The sequence below is a fragment of the Protopterus annectens genome, chromosome 4.part0 (genome assembly GCF_019279795.1).
Source record: "Protopterus annectens isolate FY-2018-M chromosome 4.part0, PAN1.0, whole genome shotgun sequence".
Classification (NCBI taxonomy): Eukaryota; Metazoa; Chordata; order Ceratodontiformes; family Protopteridae; genus Protopterus; species Protopterus annectens.
In genome coordinates this window covers 120,687,297-120,705,608 of record NC_056733.1, presented here as the reverse complement: position 1 = coordinate 120,705,608, position 18,312 = coordinate 120,687,297, and the positions used below count along the sequence as shown (strand labels likewise).

The 18,312-nt window shown below is 47.2% G+C and overlaps 1 protein-coding gene across 1 annotated transcript in view; it reads right to left on the bottom strand.

Moving 5' to 3' along the window:
• The window catches only part of LOC122800225 (ubiquitin carboxyl-terminal hydrolase 36-like), a 1,786,736-nt gene that overhangs the window by 1,352,926 nt on the left and 415,498 nt on the right, over window positions 1–18,312 (bottom strand). Inside the window, exon 8 of the mRNA XM_044069718.1 lies at window positions 259–341. Within this exon, the coding sequence (XP_043925653.1) occupies window positions 259–341 (83 nt within the window). The remainder of the gene's footprint in view (window positions 1–258; window positions 342–18,312) is intronic.

Here is an 18,312-nt window from a genome sequence, read left to right as displayed (position 1 = left end):
ATTTGTTGACACACTGGCTGTAAGGCACTATTTCTTCTAAAATGTGGCCATCTGTAATTAAAGGTGACCTCTGGACAAGACATTACATCTACGCAAGTCATTTAAAGTAGTTTATTAGTCTCCAGTAAATCATATTTCAGTTAGTGGATATCACATAAGACACACAGTAAGTAAATAAGGATTACTTCGCTGTTTTTGATGTTTAAAAATACTAATTCAAAACAGGAAAAAAAAAAGATATCTGAGCAGGAAACATACCTCGCACACATGTAGGCATTTTCTCCACAGAGAAAATCTGGTTTCACAAATAATTCAAGAGCTCGGACGATGTTGGAAGCTTGCTGGAAAGACGAAAAAAAAACTTAGCTGGACTAAAAAGAGCAGAAAACCACAGATCATAGAAGGGTGACTACAATAAATGAGTCGAAAGTCAACTACAAAGACACTGGCTGCTACCTTCCCTCAATATTTATTTAATTTAATATCTGGGAAACTGAACTAACCTCAGAGAACTTTTCAGCCTTGATCTAGGCCAGGGCCATGACCATAAAATATAATACGAAATAGAGTATCACGTGCAAAGCCATAAAAAAGTAAAGGTTTTCAACATAGAACAAAAACTTGTAAATAGCAGCAACAGTAAAATAAGTCAATTTAGCAACAGACATAAGAAAACCATGTCACACTGGATGTGGATGGTAAATTATGTTAAAGATACAAGCTTCTCTACCCAGCTAGAGGATCAAAGCTACAAGTAGCCAAACAGCTGCATCCTGTAGTTCAGAGATCTCAAACTTGTGGACCTCAGATCTCAAGCAGTCCTCAAACCAGCGTACTTACAGAAGAGAGAAGTGACTACACTTTTTTTCTAGCTACATTGTCTGAATTTCAGTTTGTCTGAGATTGTGACTCTTGCCTGTGTTTGCTAGTCCTTCTATAGCACCAGTGGTTATTTGAATTTGAGATGTAGTCTTTGTTCTGATATTCTACCTCTCTTTTTACCAGTCAAGACAGTGCTCATGGGTTTTCCTAAAAAGAGACAACTGGGTCTCATACGTTTACCCAGTTAGTAAATGGATATAATTAAAAAATTAAAAAAATGCTGTACACAAAAGTTAAATGAAATCTACACCAGCAGAGTACTACTGGAAATGAGACTGATGGCATGCCAAGTGTCTGATTCAGAAGTAGTAATGGTTTCCAGCCTGCCATGGAACAGTGGGTCAACTCTTTGCCTTTGCACAGACACTGGAAGGTTGTGGGAATTTGCCAGTCTTGTTTATATGTATGCCACACGTGTTTTGTGAACCTGGAATAAGCATGTGAATTAGGACCCCAGAATACCCTGGAGAAATGCTACAACAATATGAGGTTCGGCACACACTGTTGTGGAGCAACAGCTTTGCTGCATTCTTCAAGTTAAATCAAATGCAAATAAGACAGGTGTAGGACTTTGCAAGAGGTTTGTCTACTCTCCCCTTTCTGTTGATTTTTTTATACAGGATATAAAGAACTAGCCCATGCTTAAATGGCACTCACTCTGTGGATGTGAGGGTTGCATTTTTGGTGTTTGCAGGAGAGGATATCCTCTAAGCCTCAAGTGACTGATCTCCATTACCTGGAGTGGTTCAGTGCTCAGCAAAGAGAATGAAAATTAGTATTTCTAAAGGAAAATACATGGTTCATCCTGGAAGAGAGGGGATTATTCTCTTCAACTAAGAGGGAAGCAGCTATGTCAAGTGGAGGAAAGCATACTCGTGCTAGCAGCTTACCATAACTGCAGATGTTTGAGTAGTTTCACTGTTGCTGTTATCACTATTTGGGATTTCCTGCCATGCAGGCAGTCTTGCAAAGCTCCTCCCCTCCTTAATATTCCAGCTGATGCCCAGCTTCCATCACTAGGATGCAGCAGTACAAAGGGTGCAATGGACGATGCCATATTTGCATTTTTCATGCCAAAGCAAGCCAAATGAGGACCATCTTAACCTCGGTGGCATTGTGGTCCAGATGGTGACTCCATACGAGCCCAGTCCACCACAAGGTGCCCAAACTGTAGGCTCCAGAAAGAAAAAAAAAAAAAGGGATCCTGATTGGTTTCAAAGAAAAATAAAGGAGAGGAAATAAACAGGTGTTTGCCACCATCAGCCCCAAGAAAAGGAGATAAAGCAAACAGAAAAGGAGGAAGGGGCAGGTGAAATGGAATGATAACTGCAAAAGAGAAAAGTACAGTTGTGTACACTTACCATAAATGTAGATGTTGTGTATTCACTGTTGCAGTCCTAACAAAAGGGTTATCTGGCTCCTAGCAGCCCTCAGTCAGCCAGAATACCAAAGGTAAGTAAAAATGCAGTCGGTTGTAAAGGACGTCAGGGCGTCCAATACAAAAAGAGGCAGCCAACGTCACTTCCTCAGTCTTTCTTGCCATAACAGTCAGGAGAGTCCCAGAAAATAAGGCCTAAATCAAAAACCAATTTGACAAATAACAATTTAAGCCTGTACCTCAGGAAAAAAAGAATAGGGGAGGACCACAAAAAGGGGGAAGGAGGGAGGGAAAATTAGAAGTTATGTACTTACCATAACGTTCCATCTGAGTAGGTGTAATCATTTGTCTGCAACCTGTGGGTTATGGATCCGATATCGGATCCGAACCGGCATGGTTTTCCAGCTATGGATCCGAGCTCTCAGCTCCTCCCCTCACCCATAATGCCCTGCTCTCCCTACATGACCTCAGATCGAGATTGCCATAAATCAAAATACCCTAAAAAGGGTAACACGTAATATGCAGGAAACTGACAAGGCCAGGGGGATAGGAGGGCGGGATGGTTGCAGACAAATGAATACACCTACTCAGATGGAACGTTATGGTAAGTACATAACTTCTAAATCTGAAGTAGGAGATTCATTTGTCTGCAACCTGTGGGACAGAGTCCCCAGCTACCTGAATCTTGGGCGGCCGTCATGGAAGGATATTCCGGAGCACCGCGGAGCCAAAGGATGCTCTACCTCTAGATGTAATATCCAACTTGTAGTGGGAAATAAAGGTATGAGATGAAGCCCAAGTGGCTGCTGAACTAATATCATCCAGAGGAATCCTAGCTTTAAAGGCCGCTGAGGTAGAAACTGACCAGGTTGAATGGGCATGTACTCCCTCCGGTGCGGGCCTCCCAGAAGCTTGATAAGCCAATAAGATGCACTGCGAAATCCAGCGTGATAAGGAGACTTTGGAAATTGGTTTACCCAAATTGAATTTAGCAAAGGAAATAAACAACTGGTTGGATTGCCTATGACCAGCTGCCCTGTTCAGATAAAATCGAAGTTGACTGTGAACATCTAAGGAATGTAGCTTGTATTCACCTTTGTTTTGATATTTAGGAAAGAAAACAGGGAGGTTAATGGAATGATTAATATTTGCTTCTGAAGCTACCTTAGGAAGAAAGGACGGGTTGGTCCTGAGGTATACACGGTCCGGATGAAAGACCAAGTAAGGAGGCTTGATGGATAAGGCTTGAAGTTCCGAAACTCTCTTGGCCGAAGTAATGGCTACTAAAAAGGCCGTCTTGAAAGATAAAAATTTTAGATCTACCGTGGCCGCAGGTTCGAAGGTGGGAGTGGTCAAGGCCTGAAGAACCAAAGAAAGGTCCCATGGAGGAACCACTTGCTTTACAGGGGGTCTAAGAAGAAAAGTACCTTTTAGGAAGATTTTACACAATTTGGCAGACATCAGTGGACCGGAGTCATGACCAATATGATAGTGAGAAATTGCCGCAAGTTGTACTTTGACCGTGGAACTGCTGGCACCATCATTAAAAAGAGTGGTTAGGAAGTCAAGCACCAGAGGAAGGGGAACTGTGAAGGGGTCTAGACCTTGCCGCTCCGCCCAAATGGAGAACCGTTTCCACTTGGTGTGGTAAACTTTCCTGGTAGATGGTTTATGAGCCGCTACCAGGATGGCCTTAACGGGAGATGAAATACCGGGAGTCCTGATTAGGAGTGGAACTGGAGCAGCCAAGCAGTTAGCTTCAGGTTGTCCAGATTCGGGGTTGATAGATGGGACGGGTGAGATATCAGATCCAGAATGGGATCTAGAATCCAAGGTGGATTCACTGAGACCTTAGGAAAGGGAACCAGATCTGTCGAGGCCAGAATGGGGCAATGAGAATCATTCTGCACCCCAACCGAGAGGCTTTCTGAAGAACTTGGAGCATCAGAGGCAAAGGAGGGTAAGCGTAAAGAAGACCGGGGGGCCAAGCATGCACCAGAGCGTCTCTTGGGGTATCTCCGGGAGGGGGGATTAGAGAAAAAAAACTGTCGCACTTGGTGTTTGAGGGAGACGCAAAAAGATCGCAACAAGTTGTTCCCCACCGTGCGAAGATGCGTTTTGCTACTTGAGCATTGGGAGACCACTCGTAAGGGGAGAGAATGGTGCGACTGAGCTTGTCCGCAAGGATGTTGGACCGACCCGGAATATGCGTTGCGATGAGAAAGCGATTGGTGGAGATTGCCCATTCCCACACTCTCATGGCTTCTCGACAAAGAGGGTAAGACCTGGTTCCCCCCTGTTTGTTGATGTACCAGACGACAGACATGTTGCCCGACTGAATCGCAATAGTTCCCAAGGGAAGAAAGGCCTGTAGTGCTTGCAACGCTAAGAGCACTGCTCTCATCTCTAGAACATTGATATGCAGTAAGGTCTCTGAATTGTTCCACGTGCCTTGGACCGTCCGGCCTGCAAAATGCCCCCCCCACCCGAGGCGGGAGGCGTCCGTGGTCACCGTGGTGAGAGGGGGAGAAGCACAAAAGGGGCGGCGTCCGTGGAGATTCTGTGAGTGGAGCCACCACAAGAGGGACCGCTTGCAAGCCTTGCTGATCGCAATGGGATGATGCATAGGAAGAGCAAGATAAGACCACTGAACTAGGAGTGTCCATTGAAGGACCCGCATATTGAACCTGGCGAGAGGTAGAAGAGCTATCGCTGCTGCCATGGACCCTAGAGCCCTCAGGACCAATTCCGCCGGAACTGAGCTGGAGTGGAGGATGGCCCGCACCTGGAGCCATAGATTCTGAACTCTGTCCGCAGTGAGGAAGGCTCTTAACTGTCTCGTGTCTAACCTGGCACCTATAAAAACTATGAATTGCGTAGGCGCTAGGTTGGATTTTTCTGCATTTATTGTGATGCCCAGGCGGGGAGCTAGATGGAGAAAGGAGTCTCGCGCCAATAATAGTAGATGCCTTGTTGGGGCGGTAAGGAGCCAGTCGTCCAAGTAAGGGAAGACCTGTACCCCCCTGAAGCCTCAGGTGGGCCGCTACAACTGCTAATACTTTGGTGAACACCCTGGGGGCTGTAGTGAGACCAAAGGGAAGGACCCTGAATTGGTAGTGACTGGCTCCCAGCCGGAAGCGAAGAAACCTCCTGGAGCGTCTGTCCATTAGAATGTGGTAGTACGCATCCTTGAGGTCTATAGAGCACATCCAGTGATTTTCTCCCAGAAGTGGGAGAATGGATTGCAAGGTAACCATTCGGAACTTCTCCTTGGGAACTACCAGGTTTAAGAGTGACAGGTCTAATATTGGTCTTAGGTCCCCCGTCTTTTTTGGCACTAAAAAGAACCTGGAGTAGAACCCTGATCCGATCTGGTCTGGGGGGACGGGCTGGATGGCTCTTTTCTTTAGCAGATGGCCAATTTCTGCCAAAGCGGCCTCCCACTGACCGGGTGGAACGTCGGGGAGGGACTTTAATTTTGGGATGTGATGAAATGGAATGAGGTATCCTCTGGATATGATGCGGAGGACCCAGCAGTCTGATGTTATGGACTCAGGTGCTCAGAGAAATGCCCCCCCGACTGCCTCCAGAGTGGAGCAGCCGGGCAACCCTTCAGGGCTGCTGCGCGGGCCGTTCAGAGAAAGGTTCTCTGGACCCGAAGTTCCTGGGAGCCCCTCTGCCCCTGGAGTGGCGTCTTCCCTGTCCTCCTCTGCCACGGAAGGACTGGTTGTCCGGAGCCGGTTGGGACTGCTGCGACTTCCGGAACCACATCTTCTTTTGGCCCTTTTGGTTCCTAGAATAGGACCTCTGGGGCACAGAGAAGCGGATTCCGTCGGCAGACAGCGTCTTCCTGTCTTTCTCGCTCTGGGTCAAAGTATCGCGAACAGTTTTGCCAAAAAGGGCAGAACCATCGAAGGGGGCGTTCGCGAATGACGCCTTGAAGGGCTCCGTGAAATCGCAATGGCGGAGCCAGGCCTGTTATCTAGTAACTAGGCCTACCCCTGCGGCTCTAGCAGCTCCCTCCGTAGCATGGGACAGTAACCGCATAGAGGAATTAGTCACGGACCTGAGAGTGGCCATACGGGTGGAGTGCAACAGTTTGTCCTCCTCCAACATGGACTCTGGGGGGGATGCAGCGTATTCCTTGATAAGATCGCGCTGCATCCTGATCACATGTGCCAAGTAGTTGAGCGCCCTCACTGAAAAGGTCGCTGAACTAAACATTCGCTTCCCCAAGCGGTCCATCATCCGAGACTCCTTGCTCAGAGGATGGACTGAGGGACTCTCCTGGGCGAGTTCCCTCTTGGTGGCTGCAGCCGTCAACATGGCATCTACCGGAGGCCCCTTGCTCCAGTGGGCATGGTCTGCCGGGGGACTAAGGATGCGGTCTGGCCTTTTGGGGATTGGCTCCACGGTGTCCGGTTCCTTCCACGCCCTGGTGGTAATCAGGTCCACCAGGGGGTCGGCAGGAGGGGACACCCAAGAGGTAGACGGGCCAGCTTCAAATGCCTCCAAGAACACGGACTCGTCCGAGGAAGACTTGGGGGCAGACCACCCCCTTATGAAGCATTTCCATGATGTCTCCAAAGGAGACATCCTCAGGGGTGATCGTGGGGAGCCTTCCCCTTCCTCCAAATCCGTGTCTTCTGTGAGAGACTCGGGGGAGTCTATGTGCCTCCTTTTACACGTATACTTGCGAGGTGCATCCTCAGGGGGGCTGTCCGAGGAACCCTCGCAAGCGGTGTCCTGTTCCAATGGAACAACTTGGGGCAATGGAGCGGGCTGTCCCAGTGGCCGGATGGTGGAAGCCTGACCCAGTGCAGATGGAGCGCGGAAAGGAGCCGAAGCAAGTGCCGGGGTCCGGAAACCCTCAACAGGGCCCTCTCCACTACATCAAAAGCCGAGGGGAGCCAACCTCGACCAAAGGATCCGATAATTGGCTCCCCCTCGGATCCGAAGAGTGGATCGGAGCCGGCCCCGAGGCATTCGGATCCGAGGGGGCAGTGCGCTCCGACACCGACGGCGCTAAAGGAACACTAATCCCCCCGGATCCGAAGCTCGGATCCAGGCTCCGAGAGGTCGGATCCGAAGCACTCGAGGGCAGGGTCTGATCCGAAGTACCTAGTACTATCGGCGCCGACCCACCCCCGGCTCCGACGCTGCTCGGCTCCAATCACTCCGAACCCGGGTAGTAGGTCGGAGAAGGAGCTATAGGTTTGAAAAAAAGGGGTCGAGCTCCCCCCCAGAGGGGGGGGGGAGGCAGGAGCACTTCCATCTGCATCTGGGCCTGGATGAACCTTCTCATCATCCAGTCCAGATCAGCGTCAGATAAACTATATGTAGATCTCGACGAGGCTACCGAGTTAGGCCTTGAGTGCCTCCTCGATAGCCTCGACGGAGATCGGGTCTCTTCCTCCTCAGGTCCCGGTGAGAAGCAGACCGGAGACCGGAGCCGAGGAGGGGGAGAGCCGGTAGACAAGGAGGCCGGAGGAGAAGCCCGCTTGGCAGGCGGGGCTGAAACAGAGGTCTCGGCCCGCCGCTTGTGGTGCTTCTCTCTCAGGTCCTTTTTTCTTGCTTCCCTCTCCTCCAAACCACTAGAGGGAGGTTGAGTCCCAGGTGGAGGAGGGGGAGCAGGAGAGGAGGGAACCGAAGACACGGTACCCCCTGAAGGAGCAGTAGCCGAAGCCGTATCCGGGGGCAGAAGTCCTGCCAGGACCAGCTTCGACCTCCGCTCCTTCAATGCCCTGGGGTTGAACCCTGCACAAATGGAACATCCAGAAGTGAGGTGTTCAACCCCAAGGCATCGAACGCAACGAGTGTGGCCATCAGCAGGAGAAAGCTTATGGCCACACTCGGAGCACTTCGAGAAGAAAGCCTTAGGGGCTTCAGACATACTAAGGTTTTTTTTTTTTTTTTTTTTTTAAATAATAAGTGCTAACTAGCCACAAAGAAAAAAACACAGGCCCAAACACACACTACGCACCAGCGAGGGGAGGGATAAATAAAAGTTATAAAGTTATTAAAAAACTTAAAATTTTAAACTCAAAAGATATGGAACCTAACACTTCCACACAAAACTGACTAAAACTTTAGAATTAAATGTTTGTAAATATAAGAATAGACACTTAGCTGAAGAGCTCTAAAATCCAGTCTGGTCACCAGCGCGGCAAACTAGATCTGAGGTCATGTAGGGAGAGCAGGGCATTATGGGTGAGGGGAGGAGCTGAGAGCTCGGATCCATAGCTGGAAAACCATGCCGGTTCGGATCCGATATCGGATCCATAACCCACAGGTTGCAGACAAATGAATCTCCTACTTCAGATATACAGTTGTGTGCACTTACCATAAATTTAGATGTTTGAGTGTATTCACTGTTGCAGTCATTACATTTGGTTTATCTGCCTACAGGTAGCCCTCAGCTGGCCTGAATATCAAAGTCTTGGGTTCCTGCATCACATGCTGTCTCCTCTTCCATGACGTCAGGGGTATAAAACATGCAGCTGACGCCATTACATCAGTTTTTCTTCCCCCGGATGTCACGTGCCCCCCCATAATGGAAAGCAATTATATGTTAGGTTACACCTTCAACAAAAAGCAAATACACCAGAAAGCAGAAATACACTAAACAAGAAGAAAAGTATAGCCAAGAGAAGACAAGGGGCTGGACGGAGGGGTAGCCAGGACTGCAACAGTGAATACACTCTAACATCTACATTTATGGTAAGTGTACACAACTGTACTATGTTCTTTGTGTTTCATTGTTGCAGTCATTACATTTGGGATTCCCAAAGCTAAGGAAGGGAGGAGAAAGTTAGAGAGCATTAGGACCAGTTATTAAGCGCTGCAAAACTGCAGTGGCAAAACCAGCTCTGGATTTACACAAAATAGGCATGAGGTGATGCTTGGTGAAGGTATGTACAGAGCTCCAGGCAGCAGCTTCTAGGATGTCCCTGGTAGGGACACAGCTGAGAAAGGCTGTAGAGGTAGATGCAGCCCTGGTGGAATGTGATCTTATCCCCTGTGGGGTAGGTTTTCCATGGTGCTTATAGCAAAAATGAATGCAATGGGCTATCCACTTAGAAATAGTTTGCTTTGAAATGGCCTACCCCTCTGCCTCTGCAGCAAAGCCAACTAGCAGCTGTTCAGATTTTCTGAAAGGCTTAGTCCTGTCCAAATAAAATCCAAGTTGTCTGTGCACGTCCAAACAGTGCAGTATTCATTCTCCTTTGTTTTGTGGATTAGGGAAAAAAGTAGGCAAATGAATGGACTGATTAAGGGCCACATTAGACACCACCTTGGGCATAAAGGAAGGATTGGTCCTGAGGTACACCCTGTCTGCATGGAAGATGATGAAGGGCTCCACTGCCATGAAGGCCTGTAATTCAGACACTCTTCTTGCTGAAGTGATGGCTAGAAGGAAGGCTGTTTTCCAAGAAAGGAATTTCAACTCTGCAGTTGCAACTGGCTCAAAAGGAGGTAGAGTGAGCTTTTGCAATACAAAATTAAGGTCCCAGGCTGGTGAAGGGGCTCTCCTGGGTGGTCTTAAATTTTTGACCCCTCTGAGGAATTGCTTTAGCAGGGGGTGAGAGAAGAGGGGTGGTTCAGTATTATAATGTGCTGAAATGGTAGAGGCATGAATTTTAAATGACGAGAACAAAAGGCCCTTCTGGAGCATCTCTGTTAAGTACTGAAGAATATGCGTTAACCTGGGTACCGTTGTGCCCATCCCGAGTCTGACTCCAGGAACAGTATATTTTCCACTTTTCAGCATAGAATTTTCTAGTACTAGACCTCCTTGCCTACAGAATGACATCTAGCACCTGCTTACTGAGGGATGCTATTGGAGAGCTCAAGGTATTAGCCACGCTGCAAGGTTCAGAGTTTGAAGCTGAGGGTGCAGAATCTGACCTTCCTGCTGGGACAGCAGGGAAGGGGTCTGAGGCAGGTGCCATGGTTCCAGCAGTGACATACTGCTGGTGCAATCAGTATTGTCCTTGGTTTGTCCTGTCTGATCTTTAGCAGAACTTTCGAGAGAAGAGGCAGAGGGGGAAAGGCATAAACTGAGAGGCTTTCCCAGGTGAATGACAGGGCATCCACTTTCCAAGCTTGACTGTGGGAATTCCTTGTGCAGAATTTGTCCAATTGGTAGTTCTGAGGGGAGGCAAACAGGTCTATCTCTGGATTCCCCATTTGTTTCTCAAAAGGATGAATATCCTTGGTTCCAGTTTCCACTTGTGGGTCCATGAGATTTCTGCTTAGGTCGTCTGCCAGTAAATTTAGCTTGCCTGGCAGGAATTGAGCTTGTAGGTGCACTTGGTAGCTCAAGGCTGTGTTCCACAGAGCCATGGCTAGTCTGTAGAGAGGGTACGAGTGGGTTCCCCCCTGCTTGTTTATGTGCCACATAACAGTGGTGTTGTCTGTCTTTACTAATAATTGTCCTGGAATAATGTGATCCATGAAGGCTGTCAGGGAATTCTGTACAGCTAACATTTCTTTTTGATTGATATGCAGGTGCATCTGACTTGGGTTCCATTTGCCCTGAATGCACTGCCCTGCCAAGTGAACCCCCCATGCATAGTCTGATGCGTCTGCTGTTAGGGTTTGGGAGGCAAGGGGTAGAGTGAATGCGAGCCACTTATTGTGGTAGCAGGCCTCTGCCCACTAAAATAACTCTGTCTTTATACAAGGAATGATAGGAATCATTGATTCCAGGTCCTGAGAATGTTGACACCATAGGCTTTTTAGATACCATTGTAGTTTCCTCATATGCAGTCTTGCATATGGAATTAGTAGAATGCAAGAGGCCATGAACCCCAGGGCTTGCTGGATTTTCCTTGCAGATAGTTGGGACTTTGGGGCCAGTAGTTTGAAGTGGTTTAATATTGTTTATTCGACCAGAAAAACATTTTCCGTTCAAATAAACGAATGGTAATACCAAAAAAAAATAATAACTTGCACAATGTCGAACCAAATGCTCGACGCATTTGACTCGACATTGTTGTCAAAACCACCACGTGATAGCCGTATAGGAGCAGATGTAAATCAAACTCCTATACAGCTATCAAGTTTTTGTAGGGGGCAAGCCCCTCTGCACCCCCCACACCCCCACTACTTATATATTCTAACTCTGAGATCGCACTACAGTGGGGATGTGGATGAATTTCCACTCCCCATTGTACCGAGATCTCCGTGCAGATAGTCGATTTCCACTTATGCGAATGCAGTTGTGAATTCGCATAAGTGGAGTCGACTATCTGGTGCAAAAGTGCTTGTGTGTTCCACAATCTGTTTTTCAGCACATTGCAGCCAATAGAATGTCATTCACACAAACAATAGTAAACCGTTTGAAGTACGCTGTCAAATAAACTTGTTTCTCTGTCGTGCGGTAAGCCATCTGGGAAGTTGTGTTCAAGCTTGTGCCCAGGAATACAATTTGTTGGCAGGGTACTAGATGAGATTTCTTTTCGTTTATGGTGCACCCCAGAGAGGTTAGCAGTTTCTTTACATATGCCAGATGTTTTAGTAACATGTCCTGGCTTTCTGCCTGAATTAGACAATCATCTAGGTATGGGTATATTTGAATATTTCTTTGTCTGCAAAATGCAATAACTGGAGCTGGACACTTTGTGAATACCCTGGGCGCAGTAGATAAGCCAAAGGGAAGTGCAGAGAACTGATAGTGCACGGAGCCTGCTCTAAAGCATAGGTATTTCCTGCAAGATTCCCTTATTGGAATGTGCAGATAAGCTTCCTTTAAGTCTAAGGCTGCCAACCAGGCATCTTTGCCTAGTATAGGAAGCAGCTATTGAAGTGTTAGCATTTTGAATTTTGGGATTACCAAAAAGGTGTTTAGAATAGAGAGGTCCAGGATAGGATACCAGGAGCTGTCTTTTCTGGGTACCAGGAAAAGTCTTGAGTAAAAACCTTGTCCACTTTCTTCTGCTGGGACAGGTAGAATAGCCTTGATACTTAGAAGAGAGAGAGCCTACTGTTGAGCCTCTGCCCACTGATTTGGGGCTAGGTCTGGCCACCCGTTTGGGGTTGGTAACGTGTGGAAGTGGAATCTGTATCCTTGGAAAACTATATTTAAAACCCCTTTGTCCTCGGTAATGAGTTACCAGTTTTTTGCATGCAGGGCGATCTTTCCCCCTAAGGGAGCAGGCAGTTGAGCAGGGCTTGGAAGGCCTAAGGTTAAGTCATTGTGACATTTTTCCATAGGGGGGTGTCTTACTACTTCCAGCTTTGTAAGTGGGAGCCCCCCACTGCTTAGGCCTGTGAGTACCTTGAGACTGTAGCCTAGGTGGTCTGCTGTTCCTGGGTTTGGACTGAGAAGGCCTGGGAAGAGACTGGAAAGGACCAATTCTTAGAAGGCCAATGCCTACTAAATCTGGGAGGCTGTACTTGCAGGAAATATTTAACAATTTGCATAGATTTAGCTTTTTCTTCCATCTTTTTGAGGACTTCTGCTTGGTTGCCAAACAAGCGGTCTTGGTTTAAGGGAGCATCCAGTAATTTAGTTTGAACATGATCTGGCAAATTTTGCTCCTTAAGCCAAGCATGCCTTCTAAGTACAGACCCAGTGACAGCAGCCCTGCAGGATGCTTCTAGAGTCTCAAAACCACATTGCAAAGTATGTTTACCAACTTGTTCAGCGGAATGCATTAAATCCTGTAATTCTTTATTTTCAGCACAGTCAGGAATCAACATAATTTTCTGTTTAAGTAGTCCCATAATATGTTGCTGATACTTCAACATATGAAACTGGCAGTTTAAGGCCTTAATGGCCAAAGTAGCAGAATTGTATACCTTCTTACCCAATCTGTCCAAGGCCCTGGAATCTCTATTAGAGGGGGTAGGTTTTTTGGCAGTAGTAGCCGTAATGCCTTTAGGTCCTTGGGAAATGGTCTCTGGGTCCACAGTAGGATTCTTGAAGAGGAACTTGTGAGAGTCCGGTACTCTGTAATACCAGTCATGCTTCTTAGCAGCTGGAGGTCAAGTGTCTGGGGCCAGGCTGGATTCCTAGAAGGCATAATCTACAATGTCCAGGACAGGAGGGATAGCTAAAGGCCTGTGTTGAGAGAGGAGTAAGAATTCCCTAAGCATCTTTTTGGAGTCAGCGGGATCCTGGCTTTCCCAGCGGAAATGCTCCTTAACAGTGTGCAAGGTTTCACCACAAGAAAAATCTTCTGGATGGGAAGCAGAGGGAATGGAATCCTCTGCATCAGAATACTCAGAGGTAGATAAGGGCAAATCCTGGTAATCAAAAGAAAAATAAATTTTGGAATGCTGATCAGAAGAATCAGAAGGAAAATCAGTTCTAGGTCTCTTAGAGGGTGAAGGCTGGCTTCCCCTAATTAAAGTAATAAGGTCTTCAGCCATTCTTATCATTTGTTTTTTGCGCATATGGGCCTGACCATGCAGTTTGGACGTCAGTTTTCTAGGTGTGCTTCGAGTTTTAGGCCTTGAAGAAGATGGCGTCTATTTGAAATGCAAGTCAGTAGGCCTGAATACACCTTCAGAAGCCAGTGCCTGCACAGCAGCTCCGGACCCATCCAAGGTAGAGACATCCGCAGGTTCCATAGTCGAAGAAGCATCTCGCGGCATACCGTACTCCGAATGGGTCTCAGTAGAGGCCTGCGAATCTGAAGTAGCGGGTATCGGGGGCTGCGAAAGCGCCTCACTGAGTAACGGCAAACTGGTGATTAGCTTAACGGAAGTGTCGTCGGCAGCTTTGGACCTATGCTGTCTGTTTCTGTCTTTATCTTTACGTTTTTTCGGAATGTCGGTAGTCGGCTGGCTTACTGAAACTATTTCTGAATAGTTAAAACAGAGTATCAAAATAATTTGCTGCAAAAATAAACCAACGAATAGTCCGAGAGGTTGAATAAGGCACAAAACTGACAGCGAGGGACGTACGAATGAAAATCTTTATGAGGTATTTGCTTTCCACAGGTAAAACAATTGTTAACTTTTACTGACATCGGTTAAGAGCAAGAAAAAGGATCCCCAACAGGGTACTTAGCCTTTTTGAAGACTTTGTTTCTGAAACTCACAAACGAAAATTTCAGGAGTCGGCCAACCGGCACTTGCGAACTGCTTCTGCTTCAAGCACCGCACGGCAAGAAAGACTGATGTAATGGCGTCAGCTGCATGTTTTATACCCCTGATGACCTGACGTCACAGAAGAGGAGACAGCATCCAATGCAGGAACCCAAGACTTTGATATTCAGGCTGGCTGAGGGCTACCTACAGGCAGATAACCCAAATGTAATGACTGCAACAGTAAAACACGAAGAACATCCAGAACTGCAACAGTGAATACACTCCAACATCTACATTTATGGTAAGTGTACACAACCGTACTATGTTCACCATGTTTCACTGTTGCAGTCCTAACAAATGGGTTGATTACCAAAGCCCAGAGAAAAAAGGTGGGAGGAACCAACCACATCAAGGGATGGAGATAATGCCCTGCAACAACGCAATGGCAAACCCTGCCCTGGTTCTGGAAAACAGAGGCAAATTGTAATGCTTAGTGAAAGTATGAACAACAGACCATGTGGCAGCCTCCAAAATGTCTTTAGTAGGGACACCCCTTAGAAAGGCTGCTGAAGTGGAAGCCGCCCTAGTAGAGTGGGTCCTAACCCCTTGAGGCTGAGCTTTGCCATGAAAGGAACAACACAAACTAATGCAATGTTCAATCCATTTAGAAATGGTCTAACCAATAACTGTGCTGATTTCCTTAGTCCTGTCCAGGTGAAACCTGTGCTGTCTGTGCACATCAAGAAAATATAGATCCTTTCACCTCTGTTGCGAGGATTAGGAAAAAGGGTAGGAAGGTGTATGGACTGATTAAGAGTCAAGCTGGAAACCACCTTAGGCATAAAGGAGGGATTAGTCCTCAGAGAGACTATCTGCATGGAAAATAAGAAAAGGCTCCATGGCCATCAAAGCTTGCAGCTCCGAAACCCTCCTTGCTGATGTTATAGCCAAGAGGAAGACGGTCTTTCAGGAAAGTAACTTTAAATCTGTAAAGGCAGCTGGCTCAAAAGGGGAAAGAGTGAGTTTCTCCAGAACAAAATTAAGATCCCAGGCCGGAGTAGGTGCTCTTCTGGGAAGTTTTAAATTGCAAGCACCTCTGAGAAACATTTTCATCAGGGGATGAGAGAAAATGAGCTGTTCAAGAGAACAATGAGCAGAGATGGCTGAAGCATGGATCTTGATAGAGGAAAAAGAAAGACCACCCTGAAGCAAATCAGCCAGGTATTCCAGGATCAGAGGACGGGTAGGCTGAGAAGCAGACTCTCCTCAAGCCTGCATCTATTGAGAGAACCTTTCCCATTTGCCAGCATAGGATTTCCTAGTGCTAGGCCTCCTGGCTTCCCTCAACATGTCAACCACCTGTTGGGAAAGGGACGAAGAAAGGGAAAGTCATACAATGAGCCATGCTGCCAAATGGAGAGACTGAAGATGAGGATGTAGAATGTTCTCCCTTTCCTGAACCAAAAGATCTGACTTCAGAGGAGGATTGGAGAGGCTGCGAAGCAGCTGATACCAATGCTGTCTGGGCCAGTCCAGAGCTATGAGAACAGTCCTTGGACGTTCATCCCTGATCTTCACTAATACTCTGGGAAGAAGAGTAAGAGGAGGGAAGGTGTACACTGATAGCAACGTCCAAGGGAAGGACAGAGCATCCACTTTTCAGACTCTGCTGTGCTGTTGCCTGGTGCAAAAGAGAGGTAGCAGATGGTTGTCTGGGGAGGAGAAAAGATCCACCTGAGGAGTGCCCCAATGTTGAATGATGCTGTAAAAGACTGCTCTGTTCAGCTGCCACTCGTGAGGATCCAGGGTTTACCTGCTCAACTGGTCTGCCAAAACACTGAGCCTTCCTGGAAGAAACTGAGCTAGGACATGTAGGTCCAGGGATGCTGCCATGGACCAAAGATTCATGCTTTGCCTACACAGGGGGTAAGAGTGAGTCCTTCCCTGCTTGTTGATGTACCACATGACCGTAGTGTCTGTCCTGACAAGCAGGGTCCCTGGAGAAAGAAGATGCTTGAAAGCCAGTAAGGCCTGCTGAACTGCAATCACCTCTTTTAGATTTATGTGCAGGTGCATCTGCTGGGCGTTCCAACATCACTGTATGCATCTGCCATCCAGGTGTGCTCCCCAGGTGTAGTCCGATGCATCTGTAGTCAGAACCTGAGTGGTAAGAAATGTCCGAAAAGTCATGCCTTTGTTCTGTAGACAGACTGTTGCCCACAAAAGAAACTCCGTCTGCAGAGATGGAAGCAGATGAATCATCATATCCAAGTCCTCTGAGTGCTGACACCAAATGTTCTTGAGGTACCACTGCAAATTCCTCACATGCAGTCTTGCATATGGTGTCATGAGAATACAAGATGCCATGAATCCCAGAGCTTGCAGGTACTTCCTTGCAGGGAGCTGTGACAGGCTTGCCAAGTCCTTGAAGTAAACTGAAAGATTTGTCTGCTTCTCCGTGGTGAGATATACACTCCCAGGAATGTTATCTCCTTGGATGGCACCATTTTTGATTTTTCCTCGTTGAGAGTGTAACCCAGGGAAGAGAGAAGTGTCTTTACGAATTCTAGATCCTTTAACAGCTGTTCCTGAGATTTTGCTTGAATCAGACAGTAGAAGTATGGGTAAATCTGAATTTTCTTCTGCCTGCAAAAAGCAATGACTGGGGCCAGGCACTCTGTTAAGACTCTGGGAGCAGTAGATAAGCCAAAGGGCAGCGCAGAGAATTGGTAATGTTGTTCACCCACTCTCAAACGAAGGTACTGCCTGCAACTTTCCCTGATAAAAATGTGCAGATAAGCCTCTTTGAGATCCAAGGTTACCAGCCAGGAATCCTTTTCTAAAAGTGGTAGCAACTGATGTAGAGTGAGCATTTTGAACTTTGGAATTACTAGAAAAGAGTTCAGAATGGAAAGATCCAGGATATGACACCAGGTGCCTTCCTTTTTTGGAACTAGGAAAAGCCTGGAATAAAACCCCCTGGCCTACCTGCAGAGCAGGGACTGATTCTATTGCTCCCAGATGAGACAGAGACAAATTTTGTTTTTCTACTTCTGCCCTTTGGTTTGGGAGGGACATCTGGGAATCCCTTGGGAGCTGGAAAGGTGCGGAAAGAAAACTTGTGCCCTAGGGATACCGTTCTGAGCACCTATTTGTCATCCATGATAGTGGCCCAGACATCTGCAAAAAGGGCCAGCCTTCCCCCTAAAGAACCCCCCAGCAAGCAAGAACAGGCAGAAGTTGTTGTGTCTTTTCGGCTTTTCCCGGTTAGGGGTCGCCACAGAGGAACTCCGGTCCGCTAATGATTGGTAGTTGATTTTTACGTGCCGAGTTACCAGCCCTGACGCACAACCCTCAACGAAGGTACGCCCATTCACGCATGTCTCCACGCAGAAGACGCTCTAGCTGAGAATCAAACCGGACAGCGACTTACTGTGAGGCGACAATGCTACCGCAGCACCACCACCACGGGTCAAGAACAGGCAGAAGTTGTAAAATGTAATTTAGAGTGTTTTGATTGAGATGCAGGCTTGGAGCTTCCCCCTTTAGATATGGAAGCCTGCTAACGCTTAGACCTTTGAGAGGTAGCCCCCTGCCCCCTAGAAGATTTGTAACCTCTAGTCCTGGAACGGTTCTGTCTGCTGGTATCAGAAAAAGTCCAACTCTTGGAAGGGTAATTCCTGCTAAAGCGAGGAGCTTGAACTTGCAGAAAATCCTTAACAGTTTGCATGGACTTGGCCTTATCCTCAATTTTCTTCAGTACCTCCTCTGCTTTGCTGCCAAAAAGACTCTTTATGCAAAGGTACATCCAAAAGCTTAGCCTTGACAGGTTCTGGAAGAGGCTGTTATCTGAGCCAAGCGTGCCTTCTAATAACAGATCCAGCAGCCATAGCCCTGCTGAAGGCCTCAAGAATGTCAAAACCACAATGCAAAGAATGCTTATTGACCAGACTGGCTGAATTCAGTAAATCCTGCATGTCTTTACTCTCTGCCAAAAGAGGTACACTTGC